General features: G+C 35.4%; 3 protein-coding genes across 4 annotated transcripts in view; 1 reads left to right on the top strand and 2 right to left on the bottom strand.

Annotated features, from left to right (window-relative positions):
- The window catches only part of gnai3 (guanine nucleotide binding protein (G protein), alpha inhibiting activity polypeptide 3), a 354328-nt gene extending 351524 nt beyond the window's left edge, over positions 1-2804 (bottom strand). Inside the window, exon 1 of the mRNA XM_067413791.1 lies at positions 2125-2804. Coding sequence (XP_067269892.1) covers positions 2125-2272 — 148 coding nt within the window. The 5' untranslated portion in view covers positions 2273-2804. The remainder of the gene's footprint in view (positions 1-2124) is intronic.
- A 2395-nt stretch (positions 2805-5199) lies between these two features.
- Positions 5200-8455, top strand: prok1 (prokineticin 1). Its single transcript, XM_067412661.1, has 3 exons — positions 5200-5452; positions 6963-7088; positions 8025-8455. Exons 1-3 carry the CDS (start codon positions 5381-5383, stop codon positions 8142-8144), a joined length of 318 nt encoding a protein of 105 aa, XP_067268762.1. The 5' UTR covers positions 5200-5380; the 3' UTR covers positions 8145-8455.
- A 920-nt stretch (positions 8456-9375) lies between these two features.
- On the bottom strand, positions 9376-12366 carry LOC137038840 (uncharacterized). Of its 2 annotated transcripts, none has more exons than XM_067413802.1 (6): positions 12315-12366; positions 11740-12048; positions 11422-11548; positions 11224-11336; positions 11117-11151; positions 9376-10079 (listed from the first exon to the last, which is right to left on the bottom strand). In XM_067413802.1, exons 1-6 carry the CDS (start codon positions 12352-12354, stop codon positions 9906-9908), a joined length of 798 nt encoding a protein of 265 aa, XP_067269903.1. In that variant the 5' UTR covers positions 12355-12366; the 3' UTR covers positions 9376-9905. The 2 variants fall into 2 exon arrangements, with proteins under 2 accessions (XP_067269903.1, XP_067269902.1); XM_067413801.1 differs by having other exon boundaries at positions 11224-11339.
- Positions 12367-16625: the final 4259 nt, after the last annotated feature.

Below are 16625 nucleotides of genomic sequence, written 5' to 3' on the forward strand. Positions count from 1 at the left end.
GACAAATAAGATGTCATAAATGTATTCTTTAAATGTACTGTTCGCTGAATTATTGGTCAAAAGCACTATCAAAATATTTAAACATGCATGCAAGGGACTTTTTGAATGACAGGCGTTCTAATTCCGTGTAAAACTGCAGAGCTTTGTGTGAAGTTCTGCGGGTGCTGATTCAGTGTGGGCCTTCCAATGACTTCACAGTAGCAAAAGCTGAAGTACGAGACCAGATTGGACTTGACACCAGAAATTGAAGAGTCCTTATTTTTAAAGAGTCCCTTCATGAGAAATGTACTGTTTGTAGTGAGTAGGGCACATGTGTCCACGATGAGATGTAATTATTCTTGTTAGTGCTGGGTCAAAGAAGTTTTCAGGCTTGAGAGGACATGATGTCGAATACGTTTAACCGTCTGTGCCTGACTGGCACATTTAAGATTTGTAAATAGGAAATTGTCAGTGAATGACAGTGCATATTAGGTCATGGAGTGACTGTAGGCTTAAACGTCTCAAATGAATTGACAAGTGCTTTAATTTGTTGTGATTTACCTGCGAGCTGCATCATATCGTCAGGAAGCAAAAATAAACGTTTCTCTCGTCAACTCCTTGCGCTGATGACTCATTTCCTATGAACTTAACTTAACTTCTGTTGGTTGGTACTCTGAAACTTGACTGACATTACTTTAGCGCTGTAAAGAGTGATGAATCCTAATGACTCAAATGAGAAGGTGATAATTATGGCTCGTGGACTCCTGTAAAATGAACAAGTGTCTTGTGGAGAAGTGAATAAGGGAATGGGAAAAAAAGGAAATTACTTTAACAAGCTGTGCATGAAACCGAATGCATAAAGGAAATTAGATGATGAAGGTGTGAAATATTATTTCACTTGATAATGGAGTAATAAATTATTTTTTTTAAATATATTTTAAAATTATTGTTTCATAATTTCAGACTCATCACAGCTCTCACATCATTACAAATCCCCTAAAAAAAGTTAAAAGTTTCATAATTTAATAAATTGCATGTACTGCATATACTAAAAAATATACAAACTATTATACCCACACTGTAAACTGGAATTATTTGGCAAGTGGGTGGAGCGAGCAGACACACACACAAACACACACACACACACACACACACACACACACACACACACACACACACACACACACACACACACACACACACACACACACACACACAATACATGCCAATTTTTTGTTAGCCAATTGCTAACAAAACACATTTGATGCAGTTTCACTCACCATCTGCAGTTTCGAAACATGACCAGGAACAAACAAACACACTTGCAGAACTCTGAAGCTCTTCCAGGTAAACAAACTGCATCTTGAGAAGCTGAACAAGGTTATCATTCCCCCACAACCAAAAACTCACTTGATTTTGTGGTCTAAAAACTAAATGACAGCCCTCCCGACGGCTTCTGAGCAAAGCCTGTTAATGGGTGTGCTCTTGTTCTCGCTCAAGGGATAGTTCACCCAAAAATGAAAATTCTGTGATCATTTACTCATCCTCATGTTGTTCCAAACCTGTATGAGTTTCTTTGTTCTGCTGAACACAAAAGAAGATATTTGCAAGAATGTTTGCAACCAAGCAGACAAAACTACCATAACTACCATAATCATTTTTGGGTGAACTATCTCTTTAATGTGCACATGCAATCATTCTGTCATTCAGAAGAAGTGCCCATATAAAGGAATTTTGCCCTTTGTGATGTCATAGAGCCATACTTCAAAACTTGTTAAAATCCTTCAGGAGTGTACTTCATCATATGTCCAACTCATTTTTTTAAAGGGATCCCATGGTGTTGAGACTTGTATGGCTTAATATAACATAAATGATGTCTCTTACTGAATTATGTAGTAGAAAACCCATGAAAGATCTACGTTATTTTAAAAATCGATTTTATATTTGGACCATGGGCGGCGCCATTTTGTTTGCGTTCTAGGTTGATGACGTAGAGTGGTTGAACTCCTCAATCAGCTGGCATTACCCGTAGCTATTTTTACCACAACGCAACTCGAAAATTGTTTCAGAGTTAAACAAAACCAATGAATTCCTTTGTAATTATACTTAAAACACACTCAAACATACATGTGCACACAAACTCACCTACACAAGTCACAAACAGATCGGCGGGCGCGCACACGACAGGCTCTGTCTCAATCGAGATGTTGGGCTGCTCAGTCTCCACGACAGGGGCTGAATCTGAAATCGACCCTATACCCTTAAATAGGGCATTATTTGAAGGGACGGACATTTGTAGTGTTGTCCGACACCATAGTGGACATGTTCGAGTGCAGTCATTCAGTCTCACGTTCCACCGCAATAACGAGTAAAGCCGATTTACAAACAGCTGTCCGACTTCACGCACTCAAACATACATGTGCACACAAACTCTCTCTCTCACACAGACTCACACACACCCCAACAGATCGGCGCGAACACAGCAACACACACACACACCAACAGATCGGCGCGAACACACACACAGCCCAACAGATCGGCGCGAACACACACACACACACGCACGCACTGCGCGCGCATACATAACCCTCAATCTATTCCCTGTGTATATCCTGTTCAACACATCCTGTTCCCCAGATAGACTGTTGATAGTAGATTAACTATAATGCCTAATGTGACCAGCAGAGGGAAATATCTAGGTAGGACGATGGGATAAAGTAACGTGAGGAAGAGAGGCAGGATGTTTTGGTGATGATGCATGCGATTGAGACAGAGCAGTCAGGTGTGTGTGTGCGCGCCCGCCGATCTGTTTGTGACTTGTGTAGGTGAGTTTGTGTGCACATGTATGTTTGAGTGTGTTTTAAGTACAATTACAAAGCAATTCATTTGTTTTGTTTAACTCTGAAACAATTTTCGAGTTGCGTTGTGGTAAAAATAGCAACGGGTAACGCCAGCTGATTGAGGAGTTCAACCACTCTACGTCATCAACCTAGAACGCAAACAAAATGGCGCCGCCCATGGTCCAAATATAAAATCGATTTTTTAAATAACGTAGATCTTTCATGGGTTTTCTACCACATAATTCAGTAAGAGACATCATTTATGTTATATTAAGCCATACAAGTCTCAACACCATGGGATCCCTTTAAAGGGGTGGTTCTGTGTTTTTTTTCTAGGCTTGGTTGTGTTAATGGGGTGCAGTATAACAGTCTTAATACTTTTTTTTTTTAAACATCGTATTTTTCTTATATTTGACCTTTATTTCACACCGCTGTCTCCACTGTCCTTTGAGCGGCTTGTTTGCTTCCTGCTTCTATGAAGCCCATTTCTCCGAAAAACACAATGTGTCTTAGATTGGTTAGAGGGCCAAATATAGTTTCATGTATTTTTATTGGCTGAAGTGCCAAGCACAGGTTGTACGGAAACGCCACGCCCCTTACCATTACGGTCAGAAGTCACATCTGAGGCAATGTTTATGTTAATAGCAAGGCTTTATGATGTCACCAACCCGGGAAGAAGCTTGTTGTAGTCCAAACCGAACGTTTTTGTAGGCAATAAACTGCCATAACTTTAAAAGACAATATCTCCGTTTGCATCGAACTTTCAGCGTTTATGCTCAAGCAGCAACATTACACACTAACTAAAGCTAAAAAAGTGAAATCGCATGCAACCACCCCTTTAAACTTTGGCCTTGTTTAGCATGAGAATCCAACTCTTTAACAGCGTCCCATAAGTCAAAGCTATTTAAATTACAATAATTAGCTTTATTTATATTTTTAGTAGTGAAAATTTGGCTAGCTTTAACTAGCTAATTCAATAAATGCTACCTTGCTAATTGCTTTGATAGAATTAGCATAGCAATGTAAAAAAAGGGCAAATTTTGAACTTTTGCAGTACAATCAACTTGGATGTTTAAGTTATTTCAACTTAAATTATGTTAAACTGACTTTAAAAAATGAGTTGCATCTTGTATAACAAATAAAAAGAAGTTTACCATTTCTTAACTTATTTTGATGAGTTAAAACAATGTAAAAACATATGTTGTCATAACTTATTGGACATATTCTTTTTTACAGTGAAGGAGCACAGAAAATGTAACACACTGTATGTTCTCAAACCCAGCTCATGCTCCACTCGTCACCATGATGGTAACCAAAATACCTAAATAACAGAAACTCTTCTAAACTACTAAATCTCCACCTTAACATTAATCTTGCACAACATTATATAACAATTCATTTCCCAGCCTAAATTACTCTTGTACCATAAGGGAAAAAAAGGGGGGTCATCCCTTCAGACCCATTTCACCGCATCAAAAAGCGCCTACTTTTTGGGGGGGTTATTACAGCTTAGACAACACATGTTTATGACTTTTAGCAGTGTAACTTCAAAGGGTTTCCTGTAAAATGACACCACAATTTTGAACTTAGACCACTGTATGTGTGTATAGGAAGCTTTTCAATTTGGGTAGGCCAAATCCAGGCGGAAATCCCCCAAAAATGGCCTTGGAGTTTAAGTAGTTAAATTTAAGCTTGTCTAAATTAAAAGAAACAAGTTCATAACACTCAAAACAATGAAACAATCCAGATTAAATGTGTCAGTTTTGTGAACTCAAAAGAAAAAGAAAGTTCTAAATACTCATAACAGTTAACGTGATTAAACTAATTTTTTTAACCTGAGTTGGCTCTCAAACCAATGAATTATTTTGAGCGTTATGGGTTTACAGTAAAGAAAGAATGCTATACGTGTTAAAAAAAGTGTATAATCTGTTTTCAAACCTATCAACTGTGATTTTATAACATTTTTACTTTAATTGTATTTAATGATATAATAAATGATATTCTGTAACAAAATGAGTTGACAAAATGAACACATTAGGGGTACTTGAGAATTATTGATGGGGCTTTTGGGGCACGTAAGCCAAAAGAGTTTGACAAACAGTGCTGTTCTAAATTTAACTCCGCTGATTAATAACCACACAAATCCAATGAAAAATGTGCTAATGTAGCTGGTGTCATCAAGAAGGATTTGCTTGAAGACATCCAGTAAGGTCTCTTCTCCATCATCCGGTCCAGCGTCATACAGAAAGTGATGACGAAGTCCCTGCGGAGGTGTGGGTGGGGGAAAAAAAGGGGCGAGGGGATAAAGAGAAAGAGAGATGGAGAAAGAAAGAGAGAGACAGAGCCAGATCTCAAACCTTATTTCAGAAGTTACCAAAGACTCCACACTCTGAGAAAGAAGGAAAGGAGAAGAACAGCAGAGAAGTCAAATCATCTCCTCAGGGCCATACCAAATCCTCTGGGAGCTCCACGGGACAGAATAAAGATCAATAGGGAGAATTAGAAAGACTCAACGCTCTTAGTGTTTTGTGGTGTGTGTTTGTCCCGCTGCTGCTGCTGCTATGAGCAGGGTGTTGATTCTGTCCGTGCTCCTGCTGTCCCTGAGCTGGTGCAGATGTGCTGTCATCACAGGGGTAAGTCTGATAAATAATCTCACTCCATTTACTCTCTCTTTTTTTAAAATTGCATTATTATTATTATTTTTTTTATCATTCATTTACGCAGTTATAATAATAAATAATATTCAGTTGATTTCAATAACTAAAGGTGAAAAACATGGTTTGCATTTGGCCAAAATGGACATTTTACAATAATGTTTCATTTGTTAACATAAGTTAAGTACATTAATTAACATGAACCAATATTACACTTCTACATCATTTATTAGTTTTTGCAATATCAACATTAATACATTTTTAAGATCAAAGTTGCATCTGTTAATGCGCTGTGATGTAAAGATTAGTATTTTTGATTAACTAATAGCTTAATAAATGCTTTAAAATATATTGCTAATATATTTTATAGCTAATAGTTAATAGTTAATGCATTAATGATAACGATACCTTATTGTAAAGTGTTACTAATGGATATTTTATTTATGATTTATGATAATTGTGTTTGTTCAGGCTAAAAGCATACTTGCTTGTCAGCCAATGTGTCAGATTCATTTTACTGTATTAGAATAAATGTTTTTGAAAGGACAATTTGTTCATTATCAGATTGTTTTAACATTCCATATTTGATCAGTGTTTCCCATTCTTTTTAGCTTCGTACAGTGACATCTCCAGGGTTAAATATGAGTTAAACTTATGACTGTAACTAGCATTTTCATTTTACATAGAACAATGTAAAAAAAATGATGTCTCCAATTGAAACATTTCTAAATTCTAAATCTAATTTTTTTAGTTGGCCAAATTGAATTTCTGTTAATTAAATTGCATCAATTCACAGAAATTAAATTTGGACAACTGAAAAATTTAGATGTGATCAGTCACTAGAAATTTTTCACTTGGAGACATATTTTTTTTTAAAACTTTGTTTTATGTGAAATGAAAATGCATTTTTTTTTTTTTTTTTTTTTTTACAGTGAATAATAAATATTACCATTGCAAGATATACTTATAAAAAATGTGGGTGGGTGACTTACCCACAGACTTACCAAGAAAGTGTCTTCGCTTCCCCTTGCTGGTCTTTCACAACATTCTAGAAATCTGTGAGAAAGGCATTTTTTCATGTTATTTTTAAGTCAAATATTTAAGGAAAGTAATTTCATTGTAAGATTTTTTGTTTGTTTGTTTAACTTAAAAAAAATGTTACAACCTAGCTTACTTTTTTAAGTAACCAACACTTAAAAATGTTAAGTTCATTGAAAATAAAAATGTTAAGGATATTGGTTTAATCAATAGAAACTCAAAATATGATGTTACTGAACCACATTAATTATCTAAGTTGATTTGACAAATGATAACATGTTTAGGAAATGGAAATAATATTTTTCACTCTTGCAGAATTTAAAAATTCAAACACATAGAAGCTTAACAAGTTTTAAATATCACAATATTAATCTTACAAGTAAAGCAAGATCAATATGGGAATCAAGGGCATACAGTATGTGGCTGATTGTGTGTTGTGTTTGTGTATCAGGCATGTGACAGGGATGTGCAGTGTGGTGTGGGTCTGTGCTGTGCTGTGAGTCTGTGGCTCCGAGGCCTGCGTATGTGCACACCGCAGGGGCTGGAAGGAGACGAATGCCACCCGTACAGCCACAAGGTATACAGATACACTCACACACGCTCTCACACACATACCCGTAGCCATGAGAGACCCCTCCGGAATATGGAAGCAGTGATTTGACTGGCTGACCTGAGGGAACCCAAGGTTAACAGTTATAAGAAGAGAAAGATTTAAAAAAAAAACAAGGAGAAATTGAGAGAAAGAGCAAATCAGAGAGATCGAGATTCAAAAGAGATTCAATCAACTAGTCAGAACGGACAATAGATGGTCAAAGTGAGAAGAGATTCAAGAATGCAATCTCTTTTTAAACAGCTGATCTGATTGTGAAGTAAACATGCTGCCAGAGATGACTGAGAATCTGCTGATAAGCGGAGCTGATATCGATCGGATGTCTCACAGATCAGGGCTGTTTATCACTCTGTCAGACTGTCTCACTAATACAGAGATACAGAAGCTTTGCCATTCAGCTGAGGCTACAAGGTTAAGAAAAGCAGATTTGGGGGCTTTTTGTGACTCAATGATGACTAATAAAACTGACAAGATCCTTAAACAGAAACCTAAGCCTACAGGGTTTTGTAATCTAATCTTGACTGGCTGACAAAGATTGTATTAGAATTCTGTAATTAGAAAGCCTGACTTTACAGCAGTCAGGCTTAAAGAAATATACACTCTAACAAATGCTGGGTTGTTTTTTGGGTAAAATATGGACAAACCCAATTACTGGGTTAAAATTTTAACTTAAAAATGGTAACCCAATGGCTGGATTTGCCCATATATGACCCAAATTTGGGTTGAAACAAACCAGAATTTTTTATTTATTTTTGAGAGTGCATCCACTAAATTCTTTAATATGAATTTAGCAATTTATATTTTAATCAATGCATTGCTGTTCAAAACAGTAATACAAAAATATAATTCAGTGACTAAATAATTCAGTAATAAAGTGATCTTTGTGCTTTGATTTTTATGCAGGTTCCTTTCCCCGGCAAAAGACAACACCATACTTGCCCCTGCCTGCCACATCTGGTCTGCACCAGGTACAGCGACAACAGATATCGCTGCACCAGCGACTTCAAAAACATAGACTTTTAACACGGGAAAACGTGCAAGAAAAAGAGAATGGAGGAGGGGAATACTTGAAAGCAGGATAGCACAAGAAGATTAATAACAAGTGCCATAGCACCTTTCTGCTCATTTTTATTTTTCACTCTCATGCACTTTGCACCACACAAAAACGCTGTCATCCAGCTTCCCCCGGAAATGCAGACATACATTATTCACAGTGGCACAAGGTCCATCTCAGAATCACTGGTTTACCTTGGCATCCGCTACACTTGATAGTAAAAACAAAGTTAGTTTCATCACCAGACCTTTATGTTCTGTGCACATGCAAACATAGACGTGCTTAGGAGGGAGTCATATTTCTGGATGAATTTATCTTCAATATGCCGTAAATATGTTGAAGGATTAGTTATTTTAAATAAATTATAATCAGTATAAATTGTCTTTGTGCTTTTCTCACTGTGTGAATGTGAACTGGACCTTCTTTTCCCCCTTTAATGTTTCTGGTCCAGAAACAACAATAATTCAAATTAATTTAAAACATGAACAGCTTTAAGCATAACATCAAAGAACTCCTGACTGTCTCTAACGCTCAAGGTGAGATTAAATGGTATCATATTATTAAAGATTATGTGTTTCATCCCGAACAAAATGTTCACAGAACTGTTAAAAGTTCACAAAGTTATGAACGAACATTCCTCCAGTAACAAAGTTATCTGGTCTTAGCACAAAAACAGTATTTATACATTGTTTATGGAAGATTTTTCTGTAACAAGATGTTTGTTTCTTTCACTATTGCTAAAATATTTAGAGAACACTCAAAAGTAATGTTCCCATAATGTTTGAAGAACTATAAAATGGAATGTTTGAGTACTATATTTATGTGTGGATTAAAGACAGCAAAATACTTGAAGATATGGCTAAAAATGTTATAATATCCAAATAAAATTTATATTAAAAATATAACAGTAAAATATTAAAAATAAAACAAATGATCATTTTTAAAATGCGATAGGGTGTTACTGTTAACACACTGAAAAATAATATATTTGCTTTTCCAAGATACTAATGTAAACTAAATATTGAATAAAAAAACCATATGCCCTAGACCTCCAAAATGCCCCCCTCCCCCCATTTACTGTCAAAAGAAATGACATACGCATTATGCATGAAACATAAGGTTTATTAATGTAAAATAGAAAATTAAGTTCAAAATCAAGAACATGAAACATTGTTATCAACATTAAATTACTAGGCAACCTAAAACTATTTACTTTGATTACACAACAGTCATCTTCTATTGAGAGATTTCAGGGACAGGGTGGTGCTGTTAAGAAGGGAGAGGCAGCCGTTCCGTCACAAGATGTGTGAATCAAAGATGCCCATTTGACCCTTTTTTTTTGTATAACCAGTTTAATCTGAGTTTCAGTTCATCATAGCATGTGAAAAAAATCGATCTAATCAAAGATGGTTCCTATGAACTCTGCAGTGAAGGCAAAGTAATAAACTATAAACTAGAATAAACTAGGATAAACTATGAAGACAAAGCAAGGGTGATCGTAAATGTCCGTGATTTGTGGAAAATGGTTGTCCTGATTCATTTGAATGGCCTCGATTAAACATACAAAGTCCCATACAACATACGTCACCACATGTTTATGTTGCCTTGCTCTGAAATATCTTTTGACAGAAGTGACAAAGATGGATTCTGATGGGTATAGCCATTGCTATAGGTTTTCACCATTTCCGACATCTAGTTTCATAGTTGAAAGCTTCTCAGATCACAAATGTTTATTCTGTTGGTCTTAATATAGTGGAATATTCTACATGTTCCTCTGTTGTGACTGTACAGTTTGAAGAAGCATCAGAGTCTCCTGGACGGCGTACTGGCAAATTGGCATACAGTTCAGATGGATCCTGGTGAGGCTTGAAGTCCACCATACAGTAGATGATGCTGTTCTGCTCCTAGAGTAGACAGGGTTTGATTTCAGAAATCATCTAATACATCTATCTCTTCATCAGGATGTTCCTTTTTACAAATGATGAAGCTGATTACAGATTTGAGATATAATGAATAAGGCACGAGGCAAGTTTAGAGGTGCCCGTGCCCTGCCACACAAAACTATTTTTACTTGTATTTTTCTAACTATGTTAGGACCATCTGTTTTTGTTATGTTGTGAATGTGGAAATAAACTGCTACCTCCTCTGTCAGCTCTAGCCACTGAAAAGAAATAAGCAGAGCCGTTTACAAAAGCTGGTCAGTCTGACGTGGTGTTGCCTGAGCTATTCATGAGCTCACCCTGTTGAGATAGATTTAGCAATATACGTGAAGAAGTCATTTCTGCAGTGATTCCAGACGATAGTAAACAAAGTTCCTCTACTTAAAGGATAAAGGTAAAGGATAGCCAGGCTCTTATTGGCTAGTTAGCTAATCAACGCCAAGCAGCTTAGCTTTTGAATATTTATGAGAACTAGAGAAAATCGAGTATTCCTGCAGGCTTATTCTATACCACGCTAGAATGGCTTGAAACTTCAAAAATTATTTCAGATATTCCATGGTAGAACTTCAGATATGACCACAAAAGTAATGAAATATGTGTGGCAGGCCACCTTTAAGCCCTAAACAAGTTGTGGTTAAACTCAATGAGTCCCTACACTTGTTTGTATGTTCACTGTCAAAAAAAAAAGGTACATTGCTGTCACTGGGGCGGTACCCTAAGGTACAAAACCGAAAAGGTACTAATATGTACCTTTAAGGTACTACGATGTACCTTTAAGGTACTAATTTGCACTCTATTTGTACTATTTAGGGGTGAGTAAGGTACAAAGATGTACCTTTTCACTTTTGTACCTTAGGGTACCGCCCCAGTGACAGAACTGTACCTTTCTGTGCCTTTCAGAACAGTTTTTTCTAAGAGTGTTCAGTTATTTTAAAACAGGGGACTAAAAGACATGTGGTCATGCATCAGTGGAAAACTTATGTAAAAAACAAACCCCTTACCATGGTTGAGTTAGAACCACAATTTCCACTTTTTTCTGTGGGTGGAAAAAATGTTTAACCAAATAAATCCTTTGATAATTGAAAATAATCATTGTCCGTTCACCTACCTCTGGATTGTTTCTTCCTGGTCTTTAGGCGATACGCAAGTGTCATTGAGATGACAGCAAGCAGCAGAACACTTAAAACCGCAGCAAGCGTGTAGGATGGTTTCCAGCCTTCACTGCTTAATGTTGTGTTGTATTACACAGATCAATGACTGCTAAGAACTGGAATTGTAAGGGGTTAATATTTGTGACAAAATTGACCTGAGTTTCTTTGTGTCTTTCTCAGAAGTAATGGGTGTAGCGAGATAAGAAGAGGGCCAGACTGTTGGCTTGATGGAGGTTTTCGGTGAGAGAGGAGCTGTGTTTACTCCATGGAGGTCTTTTAAGTCTATTTGTGAAAAATATATTTGACATATTATTGTAAAATGTATATTTATTTACAAAGTATTAATAATTAAAGAAATGCAACCTCCAAATGAGTATGACCCGCACATAGCCGATATAAGATATAATTATATAAAAATAATGATCAAACTTTAATCAATTTATGCAAAAACTTCAATAAAAAGAAAGTCTTACCAGAAACTGTAACTTCAACCACTTCATATGTGTCGAGGAGCCATCTGACACCACAGCTGTATTTGCCAGCATCCATTACACTCAGGTCCGTAATTATTACTTCAAATTCTCCATAATAATTATTGATGAATATTCTTCCTCGATACAGGGAAGCAACTTGTCCTCTATTGTTCACAAAGATGAACCATTCTGACTGATCAAACCTACAGCAAGCTACTTCTAAACTATTATAGAATGGGTTAAAGTTATATTTTAAAATAATTTGCCCTGATAAATAAAATACACGGAGTCCTTCGGTTGGATTCATTCCTGAAAAATATTTATTAAACATTAATGTTTTTTCATTTTAAAATTGAGATTATACACATAATCCCCTTTTTTATTGCTGCTTGAAATAAAGAATTTAAAACAGATTCAATTAATAAAAGAATTCCAGAAAAAAAATGCTTTATCATCTTTATCTAAAATATTAAAAAATTCTGCTATTAAATTTAAATAGGTAATTATAATCCTAGTGATCCTTACACTCCATAATCTTAAAAAAACAAAACAGAAAAAACAGGAACCATTCTCACCGTTCTTCAAGAGCATAAGAAGGAAAAAAAACAGCTTCATTATCTTCTCGAATAGTTCTAATGTTCTCTATATAAAGCTGGACTGACTTTGGCAAGCTTTATGTTCTTCTGTCAAATTGAGGAACAAACTAATCTTAATATAACACCATGACGAACGACAGAAAGGGGAAGTGTGGCCTTGTTTCTTTGTCAGAATGATGTTCTTCAAATATGTTAATCCAGTAATGAAAACCAGATATTTCTTTCTAAACAGTGCTAACTGATAATGTCAAATTTACTAAATGACTTACTTATTTTATACTTTTTATTTTTACTATTTAGCCTCTCTGAACTTTTTGCAGACCCTCTTGCAACCACTTGCAGTCCATTTAAGGATGCCTGGATTTTAATTTACATCTCCGGTCTCCAAGTGTTGTTTTCATCCCTCAATCATCTTTCTTGCCTTTGAGAGCATTCTACAATTTAATATTCTGTTGATTGAACATTTAAATTAACTTTATAACTTTATAAATGGTTAAAGGTCATACTAGTTTGGCAATTATTATGAAATAATGTCTCTATTAATTATGAAATTGACAGAAACATGCTTTTGTGTGCATGTGTGTGTTTTTCTTGGAGTTCAATCTGCTGTTTTTGCAGGCATCATTTTCATGTTCATCGTGAGCGATTTGTCCATGATTCATCTGAGAAGAGAATCACAATTATCACAATCAATATGTTAAACAATTAATGAAGTAGTAACATACTGCTATTACAGAATATGTGAAGCCATTACAAGCTTCCAATGGATGTTTTAAACAGGAAAATGTCCTATAATTGGTTTTTAATCCTAATTTATTTTTTTATTTTTTTACAGTGTAAAAGTGTGTTTGACAAAAGAAATAGACAAAACAGTATTATGAACTACATAACTAACATCTACTGTTCCTGCAGAATGTGGATGAAAACGTTTATCAGGGATTCCAATTTTTTGGTTATGGAAATACTGTGTTAAAGAGCACAATGCTAACCTGAATTTGGTTGCCTTGGTATTCCATAACTAGCTGTTGTGGGATTAAATATCCTTCTCCTTCCTGAGAACTAACATACTGAACCTGGGAAATGGAAGACAGAAAAAGATATTAGACTGTGATTAGATTATGAGTCTCGAAAATATTTATTTCAACATATGTTCAGTGCTGGGTATTATTTACACATTGTAGTCAGTTACTAATTCCAAATTAGATGACAGATATTGTTGTTAGTAACGTAATCCATTACATTACACATTTAAGTAATCTAATCAATCTACTTTTTAATTTGTTTATATTACTTTTGACCTAACTAATTCACCTGATTTGAATAGGATAATTTTGTTATTTACATAAAAATACAAAGAGAAAGTAAAATATATACCATTCATTGATATTAACAACCAGTGTTGTGAGTAACACATTACAAGTAAATTGAGGTATATAATCAGATTACTTTTTAGAAGTAACTAGTAAAGAAACGCATTATGTTTAAAATCTACAGCAAAATATCTGAGATACTTTTTCAAATAAGTAGCACAAGTTACTTTGTTTTCCCATTTATTGACTGACAGCTCTCTTGTCCCATTGCTGAAAAAACAAGTGCAGAGGTGTTGTGCGTAAACATGATGGGTATTGTGGCTCCAGACTAAATGTGAGCAGGCATTTACTAATCTCACTTGCACAAAAACCTATTCAGTATTCCTCAAAATGAATAAAATGCTAAATCAGAATACTATGCAAACCTCCAATAATTAAACATGTTAAATAAAGCAAATGTTTTTAAGCATTTAATCTCACTATATTGACAAATGACCTTGCTACTTGCTGCAAGTTGCTACTGAACCATTAAGCAAACATTCATTTATTGGTAAAGTAAGTGCTAAAGGGGTGGTTACGTGATTTTTTTCTAGGCTTGGTTGTGTTTATAGGGGCGCAGTATAACATGTCTTAAAAAATTTTTTTAAACGTCGTATTTTTCTTATATTTGATCTTTATTCCACACCGCTGTCTCCACTGTCCTTTGAACGGCTCGTTTACTTCCTGCTTCTATGAAGCTCATCCCTCCGAAAAACACACACAGTCTTAGATTGGTTAGATGGCCAAATATAGTTTCATGTATTTTTATTGGCTGAAGTGCCAAGCACAGGTTGTCCGGAAACACCACACCCCTTACCATTACTGTCAGAAGTCACATCTGCGGTGACTAGCAAGGGTTTAGGATGTCACCAACCCGGGAAGAAGCTCGTTGTAGTCCAAACCGAACGTTTTTGTAGGCAATAAAAGGACATTTAAAAGACAATATCTCCATTTGAATTTAACTTTCAGCGCTGTAACTTTGCAGATATTGTTTATGCTCAAGCTAAACTAAAGTTAAAAAAGTGAAATCGCATGCAACCACCCCTTTAAACTTTTTTCTCCTGTGTCCAATCCATTATCCAGAATAACAGCTGAAAGGTTCGTTTAAACAGCGCCCTCTACTGTAGGCTACACACGTGAATTTGCATTTCCTTCGGCCTGAGGCTTATTATTATAATTTTGGTGTGAAAGGGTCTTTACATCTTAGGAACTAAGTAACGCAAATTACTTTTAAAGGGAGTAGCACACTGTTGTAATGCATTACTTTTGAAAGTAACTTTCCCCAACACAACAACATGAATATTTTAGTATGCATTATTCCATTAGGTCAGGGTTTCCCATGAGGTTTGTGAATTAAATGAAAATCTATTAAGTAATTAAATCATAAAAGCGCAATAGTAGTAGGGAGGATATAAATTAATTATGAATAATTTACTGCCATTGTGAGAATAACATGTAATAATAAAAAAGTAACTATTAATTACAAGTATTTTAAAACGTTATATAATACAATTAGCCTACAAGTACTTCATTTTTGGAATTTGATCATGTCACATTACATGTAATCAGTTCATACACAGCACTGCCTATTTTTATAGTGATCATTGTAAAACTGTGACAGAAGTTGTACCTCAGTAATTTCATTGTGTCTGCTCTTTAAGTACTCTGGCATCTGTCCATCTGCAGGGTTGTTCTGCAGAATATATGTCACTTCCTGTGAAGCAAATTAATCATATTTATAGGACATTTGTTTGAAGGTGTTTCGAAGTACAACCCTCACTAGTGCCAACCACTTGATGGATGAGAAACGATGCTCAAACTGCTTACCAAACTGGTGTCGAGAGAACTGCAAGTTCCATATTTGTCTGAGTGTACAAAAAAAGCATTATGTTCAGCCATTTTATTTAAAAAATACTCAAAATTGTTGATCATTTCAGCTCCACCTACCTGTGGATTGTTTCTTCCGATTCTTGTTTAGAAAGAACACAATCAGAGTCGTGGAGATGGCAGCACACACCATAAGACTGAAAACAGTGAACGACGTTCTCCAACTGTCAAAAATGTGTTTGTCATGTTAATGTTAAAAGTATATTTCATTAAAAAATTGTAAATTCTGTCATCATTTACTCTCCCTCATATGGTTCCAATCTGTATGACTTTTTCATTTGTGGAACACAAAAGATATTTTGAAAAATGGGTCCTTAACTGTTTTGGTCCATAATGAAAGTCAGTAAAGGGTCCAATGTTGTTTGGACCTCAGAATTCTTCAAAATATCTCCTTTTGTGTTTTTATGTCATGATGAAACAACACGAATGATAAAATGATTGCAGAATTGTTTTTATTAGGGCCTGGGATTAATTGTTTTAAGAATGGAATTTTTTAGACTTTCAATATAGTCAATGTGACAAAATTTACCTAGGTTTCTCTGCTTCGCTCTCAGCAACGACGATTGTAGGAAAAGACTACATCGAGACTGTTGGCTTGATAGTTGATTTTGGCGTGAGATGAGCTGTGTTTACTCCACTGAGGTATTTCAAGTCTTTTTGTGGAAAATATAATTAATTAAAATGTATATGAAATACAACCTCCAAATCAGCATATCAGACTGAAAGGCATTAGAAAGACTTCTCAATTCTTAATCAATGACTACAAAGACTTTAGTGTAGAACTAGTTCCAAGTCTTACCAGAAACTGTAACTTCAACCACTTCATATGTGTCGAGGAGCCATCTGACACCACAGCTGTATTTGCCAGCATCCATTACACTCAGGTCCGTAATTATTACTTCAAATTCTCCATAATAATTATTGATGAATATTCTTCCTCGATACAGGGAAGCAACTTGTCCTCTATTGTTCACAAAGGGGAACCATTCTGACTGATCAAACCTACAGCAAGCTACTTCAAAACTATTATAGAATGGGTTAAAGTAATATTTTA

Source organism: Pseudorasbora parva, chromosome 13, assembly GCF_024679245.1.
Source record: "Pseudorasbora parva isolate DD20220531a chromosome 13, ASM2467924v1, whole genome shotgun sequence".
Classification (NCBI taxonomy): Eukaryota; Metazoa; Chordata; class Actinopteri; order Cypriniformes; family Gobionidae; genus Pseudorasbora; species Pseudorasbora parva.

Excerpts from the sequence above, each read along its gene's own strand:
- LOC137038840 (XM_067413801.1), bottom strand. The coding sequence starts at position 12,354 with ATGAAGCTGTTTTTTTTCCTTCTTATGCTCTTGAAGAACG. Across the intron at positions 11,549-11,739 it reads GGTTGAAGTTACAGTTTCTG|ACTTAAAAGACCTCCATGGA; the intron begins GTAAGACTTTCT and ends TTTCACAAATAG. Across the intron at positions 10,080-11,116 it reads GTGGTTCTAACTCAACCATG|GAGCAGAACAGCATCATCTA; the intron begins GTAAGGGGTTTG and ends TGTCTACTCTAG.
- prok1 (XM_067412661.1), top strand. The coding sequence starts at position 5,381 with ATGAGCAGGGTGTTGATTCTGTCCGTGCTCCTGCTGTCCCTGAGCTGG. Across the intron at positions 5,453-6,962 it reads GATGTGCTGTCATCACAGGG|GCATGTGACAGGGATGTGCA; the intron begins GTAAGTCTGATA and ends TTTGTGTATCAG. Across the intron at positions 7,089-8,024 it reads GCCACCCGTACAGCCACAAG|GTTCCTTTCCCCGGCAAAAG; the intron begins GTATACAGATAC and ends ATTTTTATGCAG.